The 25,003-nt window shown below is 44.2% G+C and overlaps 1 protein-coding gene across 1 annotated transcript in view; it reads right to left on the minus strand.

The window, feature by feature from the left end:
- The window catches only part of ADAMTS7 (ADAM metallopeptidase with thrombospondin type 1 motif 7), a 752,931-nt gene that overhangs the window by 230,802 nt on the left and 497,126 nt on the right, over window positions 1-25,003 (minus strand). Inside the window, exon 14 of the mRNA XM_069624204.1 lies at window positions 3,480-3,600. Coding sequence (XP_069480305.1) covers window positions 3,480-3,600 — 121 coding nt within the window. The remainder of the gene's footprint in view (window positions 1-3,479; window positions 3,601-25,003) is intronic.

A 25,003-nucleotide genomic window follows, 5' to 3' on the forward strand; every position in this document is an offset into this window, starting at 1 on the left:
CTGAATCCCACAGTCAGTGAACCTTCTGCATTTGGGAAGTCGCAAACTGGAAACCCTGGTTCACTGTGTGCCCCACAACCCTAGTGAAATGAATACTTTGAAGTCTGGAGTGAAGCTACAACTGTAACAAAACACTTGCTAGAATCATCCTGTGGAAAGAAACTTTTCCCCATAAAGGGAAAGTTGTCTATTTCACTTGTTACTCATAGGGAGCTTTACACACTCTCAATAGGGGAAGAGTTGAGACAATACTGCTGGATATCTCAAGGGGCTGTAACACAATCTACACTTCCAGAGTTGGTTTGTCTAACTAGTATGATGGGGTGTGAAATGGCTAGACCCCTAAGACTGTCCTGTAAGGGACCTCTGTGATTGTTTCCTGCCATGTGATGGGGACCAAGCTAGGGTGGCTAGGGGATTCTCCCCACACCACCCCATGCCCAACATCCACTGGCTCAGGTGGAACCCAGCCTGTGAGTCACAAGCTTCATTGTCCCCGGATCCAAACAGGGGACTTTATCACACGAGTTAATAAAAGATGTGTGAAAAAGTCCTTGTTTTATAAAGATTTTTATAAAAAATGACGAGGGCTGCATCAGAAGTGAACATTATGAGTGGAACCTGTCAGTGGTGCTATACAGTATGTTCCAATCTAGTACATAGAGTGTTCTATTTTGAAAAACCTTTCTAGTGGTGCAGAAGATATTCAACTCTCTGTCCCCCAGGCTAAGCCCATACCAGCACTGCCACCACCCTTCTCGGTCATCCGGCCCATTAAGCGTGTGCCAGGGGACCCCTTTGATGCTACTTTCTCTCCTCCTCCTATGCCTGCAGCTGATTCACAAAGTGACACAGCTCTCTCTAACCTGCATCTTTCCATCTCCAACATTCCGGACGTCCTTGCCCCTGTCATGAGAATCCATCTGAAGACTACCTCCATGTGCAACTCTTGATATGACTTCAACCTTGCCGCCCTGAAACATAAGTGCAGGGTGGCTGAGAGGAAGTGGAGGGCATCTGGCGCATCCTCTGACAAACTGGCCTGTCGCCTGCCCCAAAGGCAATACAGACTCTCTGTCCTGTCCAAGAAGAGAGTACATATCTAAGCCCACATCTCTGCGGCCTCTAACAACATGGCAGAACTCTTTAAAATCTGCAAGGAGCTGACCAGTCCTTCTGCAGTCTCAACCTCTCCTGTTCCCTGCAAGACCCTGTGTGTACGCTCTGGCTTCTCACTTCACCACTAAAATGCAGGAAAGCCTGCCCTCTCTCTCCTCTTCCTCTCCCTCTCTCAGCCCTCCTCTGGCCGCCTCTCCCTCTACTCCTCCTTTCTTCTCTTTCTCTCCTACAACACCTGATGAGGTTTCTAGACAAGTCCGATCTATGAAAGTGTTGTCCAAACAGGTCCTCTCCTGCTCATCCAGAACCTTCAAGAACCACAATGACACCCTTGCTTCAGCCTTGGCCAATTTCTGGAATCACTCTTTTGCCACTGTAACTTTCCCCTCTCTCCTCAAGCACTCCCTTGTGCACCCCCTCCTTAAAAAGCCTTCTGCTGATCCTAACTGTCCGGCAAACTATTGCCCGATCTCTATCACTCCTTTCCTGGGCAAACCCCTGGAAAAGCTGGCCATCTCCCAGTTTACTCTCCACACTGAATCTGTTGGATGTTTCCATGACCATCAGTCTGGCTTCAGAGCAGCCAGAGGCACAGAAACTGCTCTCCTGAACACCCGTGAAGATCTGCTCACTAATCTTGATTCAAGCCTACCTTCTGTACTCATCCTCCTAGACCTTTGCTCTGCTTTTGACACAGTCAATCACTCCATCCTGATCAGTCGACTCCATGAGAACCTGGGCATCACGGATCAGGCCCTGGAGTGGTTGATCTCCTTCCTCCTGGACTGGCCCTCCCAGGTCCAACTTGGGTCCTTTCTCTCCACCACCCCTCTCTCCACATGTGGTGTTCCCCAGGGCTCTAAGCTCTCACCCTGGCTCTTCAACGTCTACCTGGCCCCTTTAGCCCACCTGATCTCTATCTTCTCCTCTAACTTTCAGTGTTATGCAGATGACACTCAGCTCTCTTTCAGACTCCTGTCAGCCTCCTGTCCTCCTTCGCTCATTCCCAACTGTTTATCCACGATTCAGGATTGGTGCACCTGCTATGATCTCTGCCTTAATGCCAGTAACACAGAGATCATTCTCACTGGGACGAGACCCCTGCTCCCACTTTCCCTCTCTCACGCTGGCCACCTTGCCTGGGCCTTCTTCCTTCGCCTTCCTGTGAGGCAAAAAACCCTGGTGTCATCTTCGACTCCATTTGCTCCTTCTCTCCTCACTTCACAAACCCTGCCAAGAAGACCCACTACCAGCTGCACCTCCTCAGAGGTATTCTTACTTTTCTCACGTTCCACCAGAAGCTCACTGTCTCTAGAGCCCTGGGTCTCTTTAGGCCGGACTACTGCACCAGCCTCTTTCTCAATCTGCCTCCCTCTACTCTCCGCCCTCTGCATGCAACTAATCCAGAACAGGACTGCGAGACTTGTCCTTGGCCTCAAGCCCAGGGATTCTATCTCTCATGCCCTGAAGTCTCTCCACTGGCTCCCAGTGGCAGCAAGGATCAAGTTCAAGACTCATTGTCCACAAGGCTTTCTGTGGCCTGGGCCCAAACTACATCCAACTCTCTCTTCCAAAATATCTTCCATCTCGAGCCCTTTGTTCAGCTATCTCTCAAACTCTCTGAGGGTCAGACGCTTCTCCAGGCAGAAAGTAGGGGGTAGATTTCACTCCTCTGTAGGTGCCTCCCTCTGGAACGGCCTCCTTGCCCTTCTCAAACTTGAGCCAGACTGCCTGAAGTTCCATAAGCAGCTCAATACCTTCCTTTTCTCCTCTGCTTTCTCTCTTTCTCTCCCCTGCAGGCCTACCTGTCTGCTGTGCTACCCTCAGAGTCTCACCGGGTACCAGGATCCTCCATGATCAGACTCCCCTGCACTGCCTCTGGGCCTACTGCGCACTTAAAGGCTGTAACTGTAACTCTACAGTCCCCTGCCTCTTTGCACTTACCCAGAGCCGCACTGCCCTGGCTGCACTTACCCAGAACAATACTGCCCTGATTGCACTTCCCCCTTCCCTCTCCCTGGCACTTCCCCCTTCTCCCTCCCCCTGCATTTTGCGTTGTCACACTTGCACGATCAGAATGACACAAGGCCTAGTAAGATCGTTTGGCTTCTCCTCCCTCTTGTGTACACACACAAACAAATGACATATAATATCATATCATACCTACAACGGTCAAATTGTTTGGGATGAAAAAAGACACAGTCAGGCAAGGTAAGCAGGGAGCCAAGAGAGCTAGTTAAATAGAACAGACAGCAGTAGTTGAGCAGGAGATAAGGAGTTACGATGGGGAGCGGGGGAGATGGGGAAATCAGAGGACGTTGGAATGAGTCATTATACACAGAATCAACAGTCACACTTACCTAGCCCCTCACTCTCTTCAAACGTTTTCTTTATAGTATGGCAGGTAGAAGCATTCCCTTGACAGACCCCACAACGATCCTCCACAGCATTGGAGTCAATCTCATAATCACAGCCAACATTCTGAAAGACAATGACAAACTCAGTGCACATGAAATATTAAGCACCATACCAACTAAATGAACCCGGTGGTAATTTGTCATAGAACTTACTCTAAAAGCAACACTTATCTCCCCCCCTTCCCCAGGAGATTACATGACATAAGCAGCATTCACAGCCTGGTCGTCCCAGACACTAATTGTAGCACTTTCCTTTCCATGGGCTTTGTGACTCTATCAACACTCTGGTGCTGGCCAGCAGGTGCCACTAAAAGAGCAGCACTGGGATTCCCCTTTTCAAGGGGTTCTATTAGAGCAGTAGTTGAGCAGGACTTAAGGAGCTAAGCTGGGGAGTGCAGGAGGTGGGGAAATCAGAGGAAGTTGGAATGAGTCATTATAGACAGAAACAACAGTCACACTTACCTAGCCTCTCACTCTCTTCAAATATTGTCTTTATAGTGTCCCTCAAACCTTGATAAAAGAAATGTTGGACAGTATCCCAAATGCATGGACTGATAGTATCTTATCATTGAAGCAGCCCTTATCCTCATTTGTGAAAAAGTCTTGTGCCTATCCTGGACCAGAGTCTCTGCCTCCTCTGGGGACCAACCAACCCTACAGGTTGGATAATGTTTAGAACAGTGCTTTCCTATTCTCCCACAGAGACTGTTACATCACCAGTCGTAATTACACTGGTCCAAAGGAGTCGCTGAAAGAGCAGCAACTGGCTCATCCATTACAGGTGCTGATACATTGGCAACTCGCAGACAAGGCCAGAATGTGTCCTTATGAGAACCGTACTTGGCTCTCTCTCCTGAAGGTGCATTACTGCAGCAGTGCTCGCAACACCAGCTAGCAGTGTCAATTTGGACAATTTGAAAAGAGTCTATACATGCAAGATACTTTCCTTGATTGTTAATCAGTACATTGAAGTGTATAAGGCTTACCTAGTGAAGGATCTCCATTTTAAAGATTATATATCTATCTGATGCAAACTAGTGAAAAATGAAAGACCATGTATACTTTGAAGGAACTGCATTGATGTAGTTGTATAACCATTGAGAAACCAAATGTGGCAGGAATAAGCACTGGAAATAAGAATCAGAAAATGATATGCCCACATTTCACCGAATTTGTGAAGATTGATACCTCTCTTTGCCCAATGTAACCATTTCATGCCTTGAAAAATCCCTCGTGGGTGAAACACTTGTCTGCACAGACAGTAGCAAGAAGACCAAGAAGACACTTGTGCTTGTGTCCCTTTTGGGCTAAAAATATAAACAAAGTTGTATCTTGGACTAATAGTAAAATAATACATATTTTACTGGCATACAATGTACATGTGTCACTTTATAGGTGATAAATATCCTGGGGTGGTGTGGGGACAATAGACTTTCTATCCAACTATCCGGATACAGGGTTGGACTGGGGCATAACATTGTCTCGGGCACCAATGAAAAAGTGGCCCACAGTTGGAAATGGCAGTTCATTCCTTTTATGACAGATAATAGTACCCAAGGGGGAGTTTACTTAATAAAATGTGATGCAAATTGTGCATTTTAAAGATAATTATTCATCAACACTGATCCAAACGACTAGCCGCATAGTAAAGTAACTCATCAAACTGCCACACATTTGCCAAAAAAGTGACCCACTTTGACAAAAAGATTGACCCACACAAGCATTTTGTGTGTGTCGTAAGTGTGTGTGTTGTAAGAGCATGTGTCAAAAGTGTATGAGTGGGTGTCATAAGAGTGGGCCATGTAAGAAAGTATGTTGTAAGAGCGTGTATCGTAAGAGTGGGTGTCACAAGAGTGGGTGCCGTAAGAGTGTGTGCATAGGACTGTGTGTTGTAACAGCACGTGTCTTAATGCATGCGGCATAACAGCGTGTGAGTGATCGCAAATGTCTGTGTTGTAAGTGTATGTGTGGTAACTGCGTGTCGTACAAATGTGTGTCATAAGTGTCTGTATGTCATAAGGCCAAGTGTTGTAGGATCATGTGGTGTGAAAGAGTGCTTTGTAAGTGTTCATGGCATAAGTGTCTGTTTGTGTTGTTTGTGGTGTCTGCGTGTGTCGTAAGAATGTGTGGTGTAAGGGAATGTGTCAGAAGGGTGTGTGCCTTTAGAGCATGTGTCGTAAGAGTGTTTGTCATAACAGTGTATATCGTAAGAGTGTGTGCCGTAAGTTTGTGTCGTAAGTGTGTGTGGTGTAAGGTATATAAGGGTTTGGTGAGTAAGCGTCTGGCATGTGAGTGTATAGTGTTTACGTATGATATGATAAGTCATTTATAATGCGCCTGTACACAAGTGTTTCTAAGCGTGACAAGACAAGGAGGGGAAATGGAAGGAGCACAAACAACAATCTTAGTAGGCCTTGTGTCATTCAGATCGTGCAAGTGCAGGGAAGAGGGGAGGGGAGAAGTGCAGGTGACTCAATAAGTGCTGCCAGAGGGTGGCTCTTATGCACAAAGAGAAGGGACTGTAAGGTTACAGATACAGACCCTTAAGTGCTGAGGGAGCCCGGAGGCAGTGCGAGGGCAAATGGACATGCAGGAGGCTGGGCCCGAGTTCAGGGATGGCCAGGTGACCAGTGTGCAGAACTATCGTTGAAATTAGTAGGGGAGTGGAATAGAGAAAGCAGAAGTGAAAAGGAAGGTCTCGAGTTGCTTCCCAAACCGGAGGTGGTTCTGCTCAAGTTTGAGAGAGGCAGGGAGGCTGTTCCAGAGGGAGGCCCCACCCGAGCAAAGAGATCTGCCCCCATTCTATGCTTTGAAAAGCGTCTGACCCTTAGATAATTGGAGGTGGATGAGCAGAGAGCTTGAGAAGGAAGATGTTTAGGAAGAGAAAGTTGGAGGTAGTGCGGTCCCAGGCCCATGAAAGCCTTGTGGACGATGCAAAGGGTCTTGAATTTCATCCTTGCAGCCACATGGAGCCAGTGCAGAGATTCCGGAGCTGGAGAGATACGATCCCTGGGCTTGAGGCCAAGGAAAAGTCTTGCGGTTCTGTTCTGGATGAGTTGTAAAGATCGAAGAGTAGAGGCAGATTTAGAAAGAGGCTGTTGTGATAGTCCAGCCTGCAGAGGAGCAGAGCTCTAGAGACAGTGAGCTTCAGGGGGAAAGTGAGAAAAGGCAGAATACCTCTGAGGAGGTGCAGCTGAAAGTGTGACTTCTTAAAGACGTCGGAGATGTGAGGAGAGAAGGATAGGGTGGAGTCGAAGATGACCCTGAGGTTCTTAGCCTCACAGGAAGGAGCAGGAAGAGGGTCCAGGGTGGGCGGCCAGAGAGAGAGAGGAAAGGAGGGAGCAGGTGTCCCGATGAGGAGGCGCTTGGTCTTACTGGCATTAAGGCAGAGATCATTGGCCGCACACCATTCCTGAATTGCAGCCAGACATTCTGGTATGAGAGAATGAGCAGAGGTGGCTGAGGGGAGCCTGAAGGAGAGATGGGTGTCATCTGCATACCACTGAAAGTTAGAACAGAATGTAGCAATGCAGTGGGCCAGAGGTGCCAGGTAGTGGTTGAATAGCCAGGGAGAAAGGTTAGACCCCTGGGTAACACCACAAGTAGAGAGAGAGACAGAAGGGAGAAAAGACCACAGTTGAACCTGGGAGGGTTGGTCAGTAAGAAAGGAGGACAGGGCCTGACCAGTGATACCCGGGTTATCAAGGAGGTGATTGAGCAGGATGGCATGGTTGGTTGCCCCGAGCAATGCCAGTGGTTAAGATTCAGTCTAAACCTTCCAGCCATCACCTCTTTGTTTTTGCTTTGTCACCCCGAGTGGGACGGGTATGCCCAGACGTGGGTCCCGTGCCTTCTGGGCCTAGAGACCCAAGCTACTCCTCACTGATGAGCCCCAACAAGGGTGAAACATGTTTGGGGATGCTTGTGGTCTCGTGCAGAAGGGATGTGACCTAGCAGTTCGGGCTGGACTGCCCCTTTTGGGGTGGGGCCAAGCCTGATTTGCATATGGTCTTTCCCCTTCTGTAATGGCTTGGCAGGCGAAGAACGATGGTCTGGAGGGTTGCCCCGAGCAATGCCAGTGGTTAAGATTCAGTCTAAACCTTCCAGCCATCACCTCTTTGTTTTTGCAGTAAGAAAGGAGGACAGGGCCTGACCAGTGATACCCGGGTTATCAAGGAGGTGATTGAGCAGGATGGCATGGTTGATAGTGTCAAAAGCAGAGGATAGATCATGGAGAATGAGGACAGAAGGAAGATTAGAATCAAGATTAGAGAGCAAGTCTTCACTGTTGTTCAGGATAGCAGTTTCCTTGGTTCTGGCAGCTCTGAAGCCAGACTGGTGGTCGTGGAGACAACCAACAGATTCAGTATGCCGATTAAGCTCGGAGATGACCAGCTTTTCCAGGAGTTTGCCAAGGAAAGGGGTGATGGAGATCGGCCGATAGTTAGCCGAGTGGAAAGATCGTCAAAGGGCTTCTTAAGAAGGGGGTGCACAAGGGAGTTCTTAAGGGGAGAAGGGAAGGTTCCAGTGGCAAAGGAGGGACTGCAGAAATCGGCTAAGGCTGGAGAAAGGGTGTCGATGTGCTCCTTGATGGTTCTGGAATAGCACAGGAGAATCTGCTTTGACCAGACTTTCATAGATCAGACTTGTCTAGAAACATCGTCAGGGGTGAGCAGGGGAAAGGAGGAGAAAGGAGGGGAAGTGGCCAAAGACGGGCCAGGGGTGGCAGAGGAGGGGTGGCAGAGGAGGAGGAAGAGAAGTTAGAGGAAGAGAGAGTGGACAGGATGTCCTGTGTTTTAGTGGTGAAAAGTCAGAGGACAGTATTGATGGTCACATAAATGATGAGAAGCCAGGGGCGTGCAGAGGGCCTGGGAGGGAACAGGAGAAGTAAAGACTGCAGCAGGATTGGCCAGCTCTTTGCAGATTTTAAAAAGTTTGTCTGAGTTGTTAGATGCCGCAGAGACGTGGACTTGGATGTAGGCTCTCTTCTTATAGAAGACAGAGAGTCTGTACTGCCTTTGAAGCAGTCGGCAGGCCTGTTTGTCAGAGGTTGCGCTTGATGCCCTCCACTTCCGCTCAACCGCCCTACACTTGTGTTTAAGGGTAATAAGGTCGGAACCGTACCAAGAGTTGCACTTGTAAGTGGGCTTCAAGATGAAGGTTAGAGGGGGGGGACTGCAGAGTGAGTCGGGCCAGAGTGAAGAATAGAGAGAGAGAGAGAGAGTGAGAGAGAGAGAGAGGTGAAGGGGTTACGAAAGAGTACCAATGAGGGGTTGGTGGCATTCAGGTGGTTGTTCAGGTCCCAGAGGAGGAGCAATTGAGAGGTAGAGGCAAGGAAGGAGGAGGAAAGGTCAGCCCTCTCAGAGAGGAGGAGAGCGACCTGGCCAGGCGACCTGGCGATAGTGGCCTCAGTGAGAGAGAGGCCAGGAGAAATAGAGAGCCTGCAGACCAGGCATTCAGAGGAGGAGTAGTCCTGCGTAGGAATGACAGAAGCAGGGATCCACTCTGGGAAAATCAAAGCTACACCCCGCTGTGAGGGTTAGTTCTTGGTTCAGAGACGATCTTGTAGCCATCAGGAAGGAAAGTGTCAAAACTTGTGACAGAGCTGGCCGTGAACCAAGTTGCAGTGGGACCGAGTACATGCAAATCAACCTCTTCCAGAAAACGGCAGATGTCAGAGGAGTGTATGACAGCAGAGCGAGAGCTGAGTAGCAGCGATGTGGAACAGGTTGCCACCTTTGAAGGACCGGAGGGTTAAAGGCCAGAGGTGCGCCCTGCAGAAGTGTTGGAGGTACCCGAGGATTGGCAGAGGAGGAAGGAAGAGAAGGCAGGGTAGTCTAAGAGGAAGAAGAGAGTGCCAGTGTGTTTGATACAAAGTGATGAAATGCACATGCCCTATACACCTCCTATACATATAAAATCTCACATTGAAGTCAATTTCGACTTTGATGTGCGTTTGTATTGGTACAAATACTTATAAGAGGTGTTCAGTTCATACGTGTACACAATGTACATCTCCTGCGCAATGCTTCTTGACCCCACTGCTGTCACAAAGTTATCCTTGTTGATCAGAGTCTTCTGTCACAAGCTTACTGGTGCTATACCTTTGTAATAAGAGAGCCTTCTCTTTTTCATTGTAATGCCCTCGTCTATAAGTAAATGCAAGCTCATAATCTACAATAAACAAGCAGCACTAAGGTTTTCTTGAAAGCAAAGCTCTAGTAGAATGAAAAAAAAGGAAAGCCCAATGATCAATGTACTCATTCACGATATGTCTAGCCTCAAATAGATAATGCCTCTATCATAAAAAGCTGCCCCAATTGCCAGGAGTTCCTTATCTATCATGGTGTAGCTTATATCAGCGCTCTAGCGTCTTTTAGAAAAATGCAACTAAATGCAATTGATGTCTATCCATGTGCCTTTTAGAAAGTGCACCTTCTACCACCATATTCGAAGTGCTTGCTTGCACAAAGGTTAAGCAATGTTAAGGTGAAGCAGGATTGCTTATGAAATGTACCTTTTCTGTAAGTCTGCAGCCACCTCTTCGTCTCCTGCAACCACACAAATGTTGTTCCTTTCTTTAGCAGACGTGTGATGGGGGAAACCAGCTTAGAGAAGTCCTTGATGAGCCTGTGATAAAAATTGGCAAACCCCCAAAAAATCGAAATTTCTTTCACGCAAGCATTCCCCTTGACAGCTCTCTTTGGGTGTCCATCTAAAGGCCTGAAAGAATGGCGACAGACCCAAAAAACCCCACCTCTTTCATGAGAATCAGAATTTTCCCCAGCTTCGCCTGCACCTGATGAACTCTAAATTTGCAAACGACAGTGTTGACTTGTCCCTGATGTTATTCCTCACTGTAGGAATGTATAATAATATTGTCTATAAATGCTACAATGAAGATGTCAATAGGTTCTTGGGCGAAAGGAGTGTTACAGAGGCCGAACTGGATCAGAGTGCTCGTAGAACCCACATTTTGATTAAAAGGCACTCTTCTACTTATTGCCCTCTTGCACTCTAAAGAAATGTTGCACCTCCTCAAATCTAACTTGTTGAATAGAATTGCACTTTTCGGATGATCTAGCATCATAGAAATGAGCGGTGAGAGGTACCGGTTCTTTACCGTAATCTTATTAATTGCCATATAATTGATGCAGTTCCTCAGTTCTCATTCTGTTTTGAAACAAAGAAAGCAGAATGGCTGCCGGATTGTGGGAGTGCATAATACAATCTTTTCCCGGGTTTTCCACTATGCAGTCAAATCTGGTGCTAAACTCAATCCCACTGAGAATTCAGCTGGCCAGTTCTGCTGTATTTCCTACCTTACGCAAGTTTCAGAGGCAAAGGATGAGGTCAAATCCACAGTGCGTGACTCTCAATCAACCTTTGGATTATGCATGGTCCACCAAGATATCCCAAGAATCAATTTCAGATGATTGGCATCAATCAATTCAAATCTCGTTTTCTCCCAATGCTTCTCTGCACAGATTAACTCCAGAACCCTTTTGTGATGGGTTATAGACCTTGATGTCAACTGTGTTGCATCCCTCTTCCTTCACCTGTTCCACTTGGGTGTTTATCCCAAGAGGGATCGCTAATCATTTGGCAAAACCCCAATCACTGAAGTTCCCTGTGGTCCCTGAATCAATCACAGCAGACCATTGTTTGTACCAACATGTTTTCACAACATGTCAGCATACATTAAAAAATATATGCATGGCTAAGGTCTAAAAGGTGTTAGCAACCTGTTTTTGTTAGAAGACACTGAGAGATGAAACTCCCATTCTCTGGGGTCTTCACGGACATCCATTCAAACAGTAACCCTCTTTACTACAATATAGACACAGCTTGTTTTTCCTTCTCTCTCTTGTCATTAGACAGTGTTCCTCTCACCTTAGTCTTACTTCGGGACTCATCTTTGCCCAATTCTGTTCCTTCTGGTTCCCATTAAGGCCCGTCAGATCTAAATTGAAATGCATTCCCACTACATTCCTCCTACTCTCACCCCTTCATTCACTATCTGAAATGTATTTGAGTGACCAATTCAAACAAGGCATCAGTGGAAGTGGAAATGTCTACTACCATGGCCAAAGCATCCTTCAACTCATCCCTCTGACCCCTGTAAAACTTGGAAGCCCTTTTCTGCAATTCCCATTCACTTCCAGAACTACGTGGTTGAAATGGGCTACACATCCCATTTGGCCTTTATTGGTCTTGTAGGTCTCTCCACATTGTTTCCTACATTAGTGACTTATAACGAACTTGACCAGAGTTTTATCTCTGACGACGCAAAGGCTCAACCTTTCAATTTGTTGAACCTTTTCAAAGATGCATCACCTTTGTATGACATGTATCTGCTTGACTGAAGTGAGCTGGTTAGACTTGCTGAAATAGCTAGAAATACATTTTCTTAGGATAGTCGAACATGAAATTGTACACGTTAACAATTGTGCCCAACTTCTTGTTAGCTTGTCGGGTAGGATGGAAGATTACAAGAAATGGGTTACAGAGCCTAATATGCGAAAGTGTATAACCCACTTTCGATATGGCACATTGTCAATTGGTAAGACTTGCTCACTGGTAGAAATCAGCAGAAACAATTCACGTACGTCCATTTTGTTTGGCATGTGAAGAAACAGATTTTTATTTAATGTTTTTTTGCCCTAGGTATGCGAAAATTTGCATTCAAACTCTAGCTCCTTTGATGAAAACTTTACGGCTCATTACATTAAACTAATTGAGGAACAAACAGTGGTATGGGCCCCTCAAAATTATGAATTGTATGCTATTAGGATTAGGACAAAGGTAATGGGGAATGCGTGTATTTTCTTCTTTTTCATTTTTAAGTATTGCAGTATATTTAATGATTTTAAATTCATTGATAGTGGGTCAGAGTGCAATGTGTTTATATATGTATGTATGACATGCTTTAATGGGAATATTTCCTGAAATAAACTCTAAAATTGTCTTTTCTGTACTGTCAGAATTCCAGTAATTCACTGTCCAGCACTTAAAATAGTTACCTACAATCAGACATGCTTTTCGTTTTGGTTTTTAATAACTCTAAAACATTTTAGAAAAACAGGATCTCTTAAGTAACTAAATGTATCAACATGAAACTGCATCTCCTGTAAGATAGAACATTTCAACCGCATTAGCCTCTGAGGTGGGAATGGCCTCGCCTGCAATGAAAATGAAGGCTATATTGTGACACAAAAGCCTTCTAACAAAAAGAAAGGGTTGAGACTTAGGGCTCTTTTCCCTTACTGTCAAGGTGCGCCCATGGGACTCCCACGTACCTGTGGAACTGGGTTTCCTGCAGTCCAGGTTACTCCCGATACTGGCGCTCAATCCGGTCCTGACGTAGTATGGTTAGAAAGGTAAACCCCCCGTCCCTAGTCTGAGAACTGAACTGAGCCAGAAACCAGCAGTCCACTTCCAACACCAGAGGAAAAGTACCACCCATGTATTTAACGTGACAGTGCTAGTGTGGATGTGGGCGTCCTAGCCAAAAGTATGAAGGTAACAGGGCAGGCGAGAATTCAGAATAACAAGAAGGTAGAATAGGAAAAGAATCAGGGCATAGAATAGAGTGAAAGGTCCAAAGGAGCAGAACACAACAAGAGGGAGAAGGGAAGAGGTAGTCAGGGAGGCAAGGAGCAATTGCAAAGGATAGATACTGAAAAGTTGGAACAGGGACAGTTGTGATAAGCTGATAGATAGCATCGTCTGATTTCCTTAAATGCCCTTGCATCAGAGCGAGGCTTTGTGACCTGGCCTGAAAAACATGGCAACCACAACAAGCCATGTGTACCGTGCATGTACCGAAATGGTCTGCCGGTCTCCACGCATGTGTGCGACACGCAAGATGGCGGCCCCCAAGAGAAGGCCCAGAGCCACGCTCCAAATGATCCCAGGGAAGGCGATCCCGGAGGCGCCAGCAGGCCCTCTATGACAGGTAAACACGCCGCGCAAGTAAAACGGCACCATGATACTAACCTGCCCTTCTTGAATACTTGACCCAAAAGCCCTTTAATAGGTCAGTGGAGAGGGCGACCTCCTGGGTAGTTGGGTATGGGAAACCTGTAGATAGCTTACTCTCCTATTCAAACCCTGTATCTGGCCCCCCAATGCACGATTCTCCACTGGAGAATCTGTAACCTCACTCTGAAGGTCTAATAGCATTTGCCTCAACAATGTCAAAGAAAATCTTTTGACATCCAGAACTGCTTGGGTAGTTTTGAAAATCATGGGACTTTCAAACTGTTAGTTTCTACAGTTCTTCAGATTTCCACTGGAGCTGTTTGCCCCACAGATTCCTAGAAGCCAAATGCCACAGCTCTTCAACTAAAGAATTCTGAAGACATTACACCCAGATAAAATAACAAAAACAGCATCCTCTTGATTTTTGTTGGGCACTAAAAGACAAAAGGGAAAACCTATGTTACTCTACTCTCTTATCTTTCACCTCTTTTTTGCTCCAACATTTCTCCTGGTGTAGTAACCACCTGCAAACGTTCATGTGTAAGCCTGAAGACTTTTCCAAAATGTTCTGTTAGGTTGGATAGTCTTTTTCTGAATGTTGCAGTCTGTTACTCACAGTTCTGATTCTTCTGACTAGAAACTACATCCACTGGTAATGCCAAATGTATTTTTCTTTCAGCTTATTTCCTTTTATACCTTTGTTTCCTAAACAGATCTGGATACTTCTATCTGGATCTAACTCCTACCAAACCTCCAGCCTACCTATCATAACTTACCTAATTAAATGCTATTTCTTAACTAAAATCTTCTAATTCTCCTAGTGGTTCTTTACGCTCTGGTACTTCTCTTCCAAGTCTTGGTTTTCTGTTTACTCTTGTTTGCCCTCTTGTTTTGTACATGTTCTTGGAGTTAAAATGAATGCCTAAATAATTAAGGATGCCAACTTTTTGATAAAATACAATTATCAACACCGAAATATAAAGATGTTACACTTAGCTAAATTAATTTCCATGCCTTAGGAGGTAAAACTATCTTTATATCCAGTCATAAATGTCTCTAGTGCCAAAGATGTATGTGCAAAAAGCACAATAGCATTTGCATAGACAAGGCATTGAATGTGCCTATTGTTAGCATATTGAACCCCTAATGATACTTTTATTAAATACTTTTTTAAGTTTTTCAGATACAGATTAAATAAAAGTGGTACATTCGCCGAACTAAATGGAAAAGCGTTTGGGTTTGAACACCATTTCGGGTATAGGTTTTGTTAACTTAGAATGCTCAATAATTGTTCACCAATTCCCATAAATGACAGTTTCCCACAACACTGTTCTGTCTACAAATGCTAATGAGAGGTCCATAAAAGCTAAAACAACTTTCCTCCACCAGCGATCCGAGTGCAGCGTGTTGCTGCTTGTCACCCACTCCTCCAGCCCATCCTTGCTGCTTTTGGTGGGGCCTCGCTCTCTGTCTGACTGTTCGTGAAATTGGGTTTCCTTGAAATCCTGAGCTGCCGATTTTTATGTTCTCCTTCACCGAAGGTAGCCCCCTATCCCTTCAATGTCTCAGCTTCATTATTGGCACGCCTTATTGTAGTTTCTTTATTGTTTGGGTGTATGCGGATGGAGCCCTCACACTGGAACCCGCCATCATCTTGGAATCTCTGGCATTTTCTTATTTACAAGAAAAATTGAGTAATATTATTAGATTCTTTCAATTTCTAGTCATGTGAGTCAATTCATTCCCTGTGGATTGTTATGAATATATTACACACTCAGTTCTTTTTTGATAATCTTTTAGAAATCAATGGATTATACTCTCTTATTGTCTGAAATATAGACATAATGCTAGGTAGGAATCGAATTGTAAAATATATTATTTCTGTAGCAATGCTAATATTATTATGCGTCCACATAGAAATAATAACTATAATACCCATGAGGTCTGTAGTTCTATAATCACGCAGAGAAGCGTACGGTGTTAAGCTTTCCCTTTCATGGAGGAAGCCAATTGAATATTAGTACGTCTCCACATAGGAAAAGAAACTACAATATCAGTTGGGTTTGAAGTTCTACAGTCACGTGGTCTGGGATACGGATTGAACTTATCTCCCTATATATATATATATTTGTGGTCATGTTTGTGTGTGTTCAAAATATTCAGCATACTTCCCAACATGCTACAAACCTGAAATAAATTTGGCATGTGGTAGGTTCCATGGTGTAGACAGAGTAGCAAATATAAAATATACCTTTTCCTGATTTATTTATTTTTTAAGCAGTCTGCAATGCTTAGCCCTTCCATATGGCTCTTCGCACCGTAGTTCTGCCGTTTTTCTATGTTCATTGTTCCTAAAGTTCACCAGTTCATGAAAACTTCAGCAATTCATTGTTCCTAAACTTTCCACACTATCAGCATTCTAGCTGACATTAGCGGCCCTCACTTTTGAAATCATGCGGGTGACACAAAACGGTCCTTGTGTAGTAATGCAGGTGACAGGAAAAGGTGCATGTCTCTTCAAAAGTGTCCACAATGATGATGCCCTTCACATCGTATCAATTTTCTCATGATAATTACAGAAACTTAATTTCCCACAGAAGTTGCTGAATGTATGCCATCTTAACAGTACGAAGCTTACATGCTTCAGTCATACACGTACGGGTATGGCACTTCAAGCTTACATGCTTCAGCCCTACATGTACTGCACTTATGTTGAGGTCGCTGCTGCCTCGGCTGTAAATCGTGACACCAATAAAATAATGTTGCTGCGCAATCTCAACACTCCAACTCAAAGTAACGGAAAGCGATTTACGGGATTCATGCTTTTCTCATGGTCAGCTTTATGTAGCTTGCTCCAGAGTTGGAAACAGACAATTTGTTCACCCTAGCTCCTATAGGAAAGACTAGCAATATTATCTACAAAGAAGCATTTGTTTAGTTCATTAAATAAACCTCAAACTAGGCCTGAAATAGGAATTATCGTGTGAAGCATGGTTACACCGGCTAGTTCCATATATGGAGAATGCAATTTGGCCACCGTTCTCCATTATGAACTCAGAGAGGTGACACGAAGGAATGTGTTAAATCATAGGCACATAGAGGCAGATCTGCCTATGTGAATAATGGTTCTAAACGTCATGTAGCCATCCTAAAGCCAGTTTTGCAGGGTTTTTTTAGCCAAAGGAAAGACTTGACTAACAATGAGAAAAGATGGTGGAGAATGATGCCACAGCTTGATATTTGCTTAAGCAGGAGAGATTTCTTCATCTGTGCTAACATAAGGTGAGCAGTAGTTGAGTTTTGGTGAATAATAATCTATGATGTTTACTGAGTCACACCCTTAATTAGCATACCATCTTTTGGTTATTTACAGTATTGATGAAGTAAGAGCCCATTCAGAGGGCTCCGAACTAATGATATTAAAATTGGAAACTAGATCAGGTAGGATATGAAGTTTTCATCCCTCCACCTAAATACATGAATACATTATACAATTATGTGTGTATATATAATGGTGTAAATTTGCTCTTTTTGATATTTCTTCAGCCTCTATGACAAATGGATTTTGAAGGCAGCTCGTTACAGACATAGAGCACAAGGAAAATCTAAGAATGCAAAAGTATCTTGATTTAGTAAACGCCATGATGAAAGTCCAGGGCATTTAGTGCTACAAAAAGAACAGAAACCTGTGCATGTTGTTTTTTTTTTTCTTTTTGTTCAGAAAATAAATACCTATGCGTCTTTGGTGAACTAATGGCTATTCCGTTTGTCAGTAATTTGTTATGTGTAGATGGTTAATATTTGGAAATTCTATGAACAATGTTGATCAACTATGTGTCTGTAGATTAAATAATATGTTGATGAACGACAATATTTTTGTATGACATTTTAGATTAAGTTTTCAACAGATATATGTCAAGTATTTTTGTATAGTGTGTCTGTGACAATAATACATTTGATTTGTTTGTATACATACTTTCAAATGTTTGACAATCTCTCAAATGCATGGTTTTGAATGACTATAAATATAAAGCTAGATTTATTAAGAGGTGTATATAACAAGGCAAGCTGTATAATTCTGCATTTAAAAAAAATATATCTACTAGTGATTTTTGTCTGTGTATACCATTGGTTTAAAACCGGTGGCCCTTCCTTAATGTATTCTTCTGTTATATATTCAGTACTTTACGTAGCTGCTTTATCAGCTTTACTGTGAAGTGGATATCAATAGTGATAGAGTTAACCCAAAAACTAGGGATGAAGTCACGTATCTATGCTTTTAAAACTGCTTTTGTGGCTGTTCTGCGGGTGGAGTATGCCTCAATGCATTCCGAAAAGCCACCGACTATAGCAAATCTTTAATTCAGACGTTCCACTTTGGGCATTTGAATAAAATCACACTGATGAAGTGCAAATGGGGTCCAAGGTGCAGGGTGTGGCCCATGCTCTACATTTGTTCTCGTCACAATATGTTGATGCTGTCTGTTAGGAAAAATATCTCTTAGCAACTTTCCCTCCACAGTTTCTATAGATCCCCTTATCATTTTGCTTTGCTTTTTAACCTGTTTTGACTTTTTGAGGTGAAATAAAGCATCCAACTTCACTTCCCATGCCCTTTGCTCAGTTGTTATGGGGAAACTGAACAGTTGAACAAGTTACTTTCTTACCTGGTAACGTTCGTTCGATGGGATGGTCCGACAACGTATTCCATATCTATGACAGGTAATGTCCGCAGCAAAGCTGCGGACATTACCTGTCATAGATATGGAATACGTCGGAGGACCCAATCCCCTCGAATTACCTTTCATATTTTTGTAATTGTTTAACCTTGCCCACAGCATCTTACAATGCAGTGCAATGGGGATACTGTTGTATCACCCTAGCTTTTTACACTTGGAATTTTTGGTTACTTTTATATGTGCCTAAAGACAAGCTCGTGGAAGCAGATATATTTTTACGATTTTTGTTTTATTTCTAGTGTGCACATTCAAGTTTACCACATATGGCTACTAAATGTGGCTAGTGCCCTAAAAAGGCACCCAAGATTTTTGCTTGTTCTTTGGCCATATTGTAGTTTCGGCTTCTTCCTGCCTTGCCAGGTCAGGAAATTTCATATAAGGTCCTGCACATGCCTGGGCAAGAGGATGGTTTCATGTGCTGCCTTTGTGTGTGTGTGTGTGTGTGTGTGTGGCCCAGGAAGGGGGTGGGACTGTCGGGTCCCATTCCACATCTATGGTGAAATGAGTGAGATGAGTGAAACCAATAATTGTCCCTGATTGGACAACTACTGGCTGTTTGACCATTGTAGGGCTTGGACTTGCTTTCAGGCTGGATTTTGGATAAGAAGAGGACTCTTTCAGCCCTTTCTTCAGATCAGCATTGGAGCCAAGAATCCCTCTTAGAAGAACAGCCAACTTAAAATCAAAGAAGACTCCTCAAGAGGCATGGCATCCCTTTGTGTTCCTGGCCTGGTGAAGCCCTGTAGAACTACCTGATCTCTGAAAACCCTGAGCAGTGCGTCAGCCCTTTGACTAGAGGGACCAACTAGTCTCGATGCCTTCTCAACGATCCAGCTGTCCTAAGCCTTCAGAAGTATCCCTGGACAACCTGGTGGACAGACCAGCTCTCTAGTGGGCGACACACTAGAAGCATCACCGTTCCGCGTTTGCACCAGGAACTTTGGTGGTCGCCAGTTTATAGTACAACTCACCTTGCAACATAAGAAGCTTCTTCAACCGCGACTGGAAGGACACCTGTCACCATCTGTGTGTGGTGGCTTTCACAGGAACTCACCTTCCCCCACCCAGTGAAGTGTCCTGAAGAGGCCTGCATCTGTGAATCTTGCATTTCTTCCTCACCAAGGTTTGCATCTTGCATCTTCACCCAACCAGAAGAATCTTTGCAGGGACGGTCGCAACAGTTGCCAGCTATAGCGGGCTGGAGACCCGTGTCACATTGCTACTCCATGGAAGGCGCTGCCCCCCTGAATGCTGTGGGCCTTACCCACTCTCCAGCAGCGGCTGATAATCTTGATGAGAGGGGTCTGGGTCCGCCACGACTGGTCCAAGTGGGATCTGCAGTGGAATGCGGTGAGGAGTGACAACTAAAGTATCTAGTGCTGGGAGGCATCTTGGCCCTCTATAATTCTTACAGCGCTGCCAAACAGGCGTGGTCGGGCCTGGCTCTGTTGAGGTGCTCTGTCTCTGATGTAAGTTGCATGAGAGATGTCCATGGCCCAGTGATCAGTGCATTGGGCACTATTTCTACTGCTGCACGTTTGCAGCACTGAGGAGTGGGGGGCTCCATCTGGGTAACTGTGCATGGCCCTGGATACATCAGGTCATAGGGAACGTTGTGCACGCAGTGTCTGTACCAAGACAAGTGCCTGGGGGTTATAATACAAGGCAGAAACACTGAACAGCACAGTGGCACATGTGGAGTAGTCCTTGCTGATACTTTAGGGCCGAAATATAAAGCTGCAACATCTCCCTGCTACTTTTAGCCTCCCACAAGTCATGACCAGAGGTGCAGGAGGGGGGAAGAAAGCTGGAGCAAAGGATATGTTTACAAAATCAACCCCCCGGAGGGAGGGTGATGCAGCATGTTATAGTGCAGTTGCCCCAGAACAGTCATGGAGAATCTCCCCCTCTGAACTACAGCAAATGTTAGACACCATGACTAAAGGGTTTGCTACTGTGAATGAAAAATTAGATGACATCACGATCAATGTTACCACCATCAGAGCGCAGCTCGCTAAGGAAGTCCAACGGATTAATGAAGCAGAGGAACGTATTGATGCAACTGAAGACATGGTACATAACCTACAATCTGCAGTAAACGCTTTGACAAGGGACATGTGTAGTGTCAAAGCCAAGTGCGGCGACCTTGAATCCTGCTCCCGGAGGAACAATGTAAGAATAGGAGGACGCCCTCACTGGGAACATGGAACAGGCGTTAGAGCAGTTGCTTAGAAAATTGCTTAGTGAGCCACAACTGTTGCCGTTTTCTGCAGTTGTGGGCTACATTGACCCACTGAACAGAATTTCACCAAAAACAAGCTGTATTTGCGCAGAAACAGCAAAATGATTGCGCTGGCTCCTGTGAGCACCATGGCCTTAAAAATGCATTTTGAAGCAACAAAAAGAAGGCTACACCATCTTGCCAAGCACATATTGGCCGGGATGGAACAAGGGGACACACTGAGGGAGCTTGCTAGTGTGTTCTTACATGTACAAAAGAAATAGAGTGAAAAGGCAGCACTGCTTTGCTGACAGCCCAAAATCCCCATTAAAAAGGAAACTTTTTCACCTTTTAAAATAATGCTGCTGACGCTATTTTCATTGGCTGTTCCTTAAACCACTATGATTAATAAGGCCCTGCCATGCCCAGTATATCTCATTGTGCTTCAGCAAAACCAGGCATGATTTCTAATTGACAGGCCTGTCAAACCAACTCTGTGAAAAATCAACAAAGGAACTCCACTGTTACCCGCACAGGAAAACGCGTTCATTTTCTTCACAAAGTATCAAAGATCAGTAGTTCAAAGGAACTCCAGCTATCTGGGCCATGTCAATTTCAACGCATCTGTGCTTCAAACAAAACTCATTCATACAAGAAATAACCATGGCTGCAGAACAGTGTGGGAATCTGATGGAGATGCAAAACCGAATTTAAAAAGAAATACCAGCTTTTCACAAAACATGTAAAAATGGGCTTTGCAGACTAAATGAGAACAATGCCTGTTTTAAAAAGTAAACTGTTGAATGAAAGCATGCCATTACCTAGCAATGTGAAGGTGTTTGCTGCTGGTGAAAATACACACATGGGCTATTTTATGCAACAGGCTTGTTTTAATTCAGGACCTAATATGAGAAAATAAAGGTTTTAAACCACCTTGGCTAGATTTGCAAGCTCTCAAAAACAGGTGATTCCAGCTGGTAGAGCTAAGGCTTCTCTCAAATAAAGGGAACCACCATAAACTCTCTCAGTGGTTACTAACACCCCAGTGATAATTATTAGGTTGGACAGAATCTAGTGTAGGCTGAACCCACTGACAATGGAATTTCCAGGACAAGGATATGTGAAAAGAAAGTTACACGTCTTTGTGATTTCTACAGGAGGCTTCAGAAGAGATCGCCATGAGCACCTGCCCTTCAGGGGGGTAGCTTGGAAGCTAATCCCAAATATGGGGGACAAAGGACTGCCATTTGTTCCCGAAGACTATTTATAAATAAAAATGTAAAGACTTTTATCTCTGCAGCAAGACTTTGTAAAAATGTAGAGATTTCGCAGTTTAAAAGTGATTTTATGGGCTTTCATTTAAGACATGGTAGAATTCACTGACACATTGGGGACAGAAACGATAAAGAATCAGGGATTACAAGGAAAGTATCCATGATGCCAATGCAAATGTTTATACTTACATCCCTTATGATAATCCACACATGTGTACAAAGTTATCGAAATTTAGGCCAAATCTTTCATACTCAAAATTACTGAAAGGTATTTGAAGGGCGAAACAATGTCTCACAGATTGCAGAGTTGGAGTGCTATGCTCTACACAAAATATGTAACCTGTGTATATAATTTGCTAAGAGATTTCAACTGTATAAATGTACCATTTGTGGCAAAATTGGATTTTAGCTAAAATTACTGTGGGAGATTTTTGAACATTGTAAACTCACGTCATAAATCTGCCCTTCTGCTTGGAAATCCAACCAGTTGAGAGCAAGGCGGAAACTAGCACTCCTGACCAATCCCGTGGGTTAGAGGTGTGCTTAGCTAGGCCTGCCAATCCATTTACTTTGATGATGTCACTATGCATTATAAATAAGAGTCCCTGACAAGTCTCTAGACACACACTCTTCCAGATTTTCCTGCGCCAGCGTTCCTGTTCCATTCATCATGCTGAGTCCAAATTCCAACTAAAAGTCCTAAGCATTGCTGACTCTTCCAGCCAGGCCTCAATTCTAAAATCCCAAATAACCAGGAGAAAGCTGTGGTATTCTTTGGGAAGGATCCTGATACCACTAATGGCTGCCCACTAACTGCTGCCCACTAACTGCATCTAGTGGTACCTGTGTCATCCAGTGATCAGAATTACCATCCGGTGACCCGACCTTGCCCAGCTGTCTTTTCCCCAGCTGTCCTTTGCCAGGCGCGCTGCCGTGTGACGACCAGAACCTGTTGACGGTCCAAAAATCCCAAACGAAAAGTGGACTATAAGTATAATCCCTACCCCATAGAAATCCATAGTCTACCTTGTCTTACATTTGTCCTTATTCCACTCTCTAAGCCATCATATCCTGATCCCGATAACTTGTTGAAAGTGTTAGAATTATCCTTGCATCCTGTCCTTAATTTTCAAGTACTAGGGGCATCTCTTTTCAACTTAATCGTGTGTAATCCTAAACCATTAGTCATATTTTGAGTGATCGGACTGGTTTCTGCCAGGGTTGGGCGCTGGGGTGACAGGGTTTAACTTGCGAATCAGCCTTGGATCTTACTGTTTCCATCTTTGGTGGTGTAGCCTGAATACTCTAGTTTAAAGTAAAACTGTTCTTGACACAACTGATTTCCTTTCCTATTTCAGAGCTTCTTTTTGCTCAAAGAAGCACCTTTTTATATCTTGCATAACTCATCCAGTTTCATAGCTAGAGACCTATTTTCACATCTATAGTGTCCCTGAGATAAACCTCTATCCAGAGGCCCAAAAACCGCCTCACGCATTATTTCACCCATTTTTTAAAGAAACCGTTTGAGTAAATTTACACGGAAATTGAAAGGAAATGCAACTTTTACACGTGTCATTTGGCTGCAATCCTTTTTAAACTTTTCGACTCCGTTTTTCAATTGTATGCTCTTGGTAATCCATTGCCGGTGATTGTTAGTATCTATGCATTGTTGCTTTAATGAGAAATTGTATTTACCTTAAAGTTTTAACCGCACATTAATTATTTATTTGTCCATTTCCGAGTGTCATTTCATAACATTGCAAGGGGTTTAAAATCCGTTTTCCACTCTTATTTGGTGAGGGAAGATCGGATTTTGATTCCATTTTCAGCTTCTTATTCCCGATTACCTGCTGTGTCTTTCTATCCATTCAGAATTGAGTATTTGTGGGTTGAGGGAACATTGCAGGAGGAAATCGTTCCTAAATCAAAAATTGCACCTATTCCCTGGTGTTTTGTATATGTTCCACTAGAAGGTTAAATCAAGTGCATTGCTTACATTCTGATTGTAACTATCAACCCATTGGTGATTACTGCCCCATATTAAAAATTGTATAATTTATTTTGAATTTTAAAATAAATAAATATATACTGTATTTTACCAACCAGCCTTGTTCATGGTCCATTGTGTCCCGGTGCATTTGAAAAGGGGGTGTGATACGAGTTGTGTACCATCTTGAATTGAATCTGCATAAAATAAGGAGAAAAGCATCTCAGTTGTGCGCTACATACTAGGCCGAGACCAAGGTGTGTGTTGCCTGATTGAAATCCTTAACAAATTCGAGAGGGCGCACAGAGCACTGACACAAAAGCCGAAGCCGGGTGACTTCCCAAGACCAATAATAGCAAAAATATTGAGCTATCGCGACAGAGACATACTCTTGAAGCTGCCAAGAGACAAGTAACAGCTCTGGCTGGGCTCTCAAGTGATCCGGATCTTTCCTGATGCTTCTGTGGCAGTTCAGCAAGAGCGTCATCAGTTCTTGGGGGGTCAAAAAGATGCTGCGGGAACGCAATATTCAAAACGCAATGCTATTCCCGGTTAGACTGAGTTTTCAATTCCAGGGAAAAGTGTATTTTTTCACGGTTTCGGAGCAGGCGATAAAGTTTATCGAGGCCAAAATACTTATTCAGCAACCACCTATCGAGGCCCCACAGAAGACTTGGCTGCAACGTGAGACTATCACCACCTAATGTTTCGTGGGATGGCAGTAATTAAGAATGTGTTGATGGCATTGAGTTGACTTATTAATGTTAATGTGTAATGTATATCCTATTAGAAACGTGAAGGGAAGTGCCTAGAGCAGTGACGGTGTGCCCCCGTTGCAAATGCATTTTGGTTGTTACAGTTGGGAATCAGCCTTGATGTTGAGACTGCACAGTTGTGGGTTATGGTGGATCAGGAGGACATGCTTTACACTGCTACTTGGGGGGAGGCAGTGAGGGAGGACGGGGAGGAGATGGGGGAATCTCGAGGGCGTACATTTATAAAAGCTTGGTGTCGTATACAATGTGCAAAACGGATTAGGGAGCACAGAGCATGTCAGTTGGCTGTTGGGCCAGTGCAAGGCTCGACCCAGACTAAATTATTGAGTTGGAACGCCTGGGAGCTGGTTAATTGCATGAAGACTTGGAAAATCATTGCTCAAGCCAATAGGTTGGGCGCTACTATACTTTTCTTACAGGAAGCTCATAGTCGAGTCAGTTGCTCAGCAGGTTGCCCAGTCTTGGGGTGGGCAGCAATATTACACG

Source organism: Ambystoma mexicanum, chromosome 11 (genome assembly GCF_040938575.1).
Source record: "Ambystoma mexicanum isolate Mex_15411 chromosome 11, UKY_AmexF1_1, whole genome shotgun sequence".
Lineage (NCBI taxonomy): Eukaryota > Metazoa > Chordata > Amphibia > Caudata > Ambystomatidae > Ambystoma > Ambystoma mexicanum.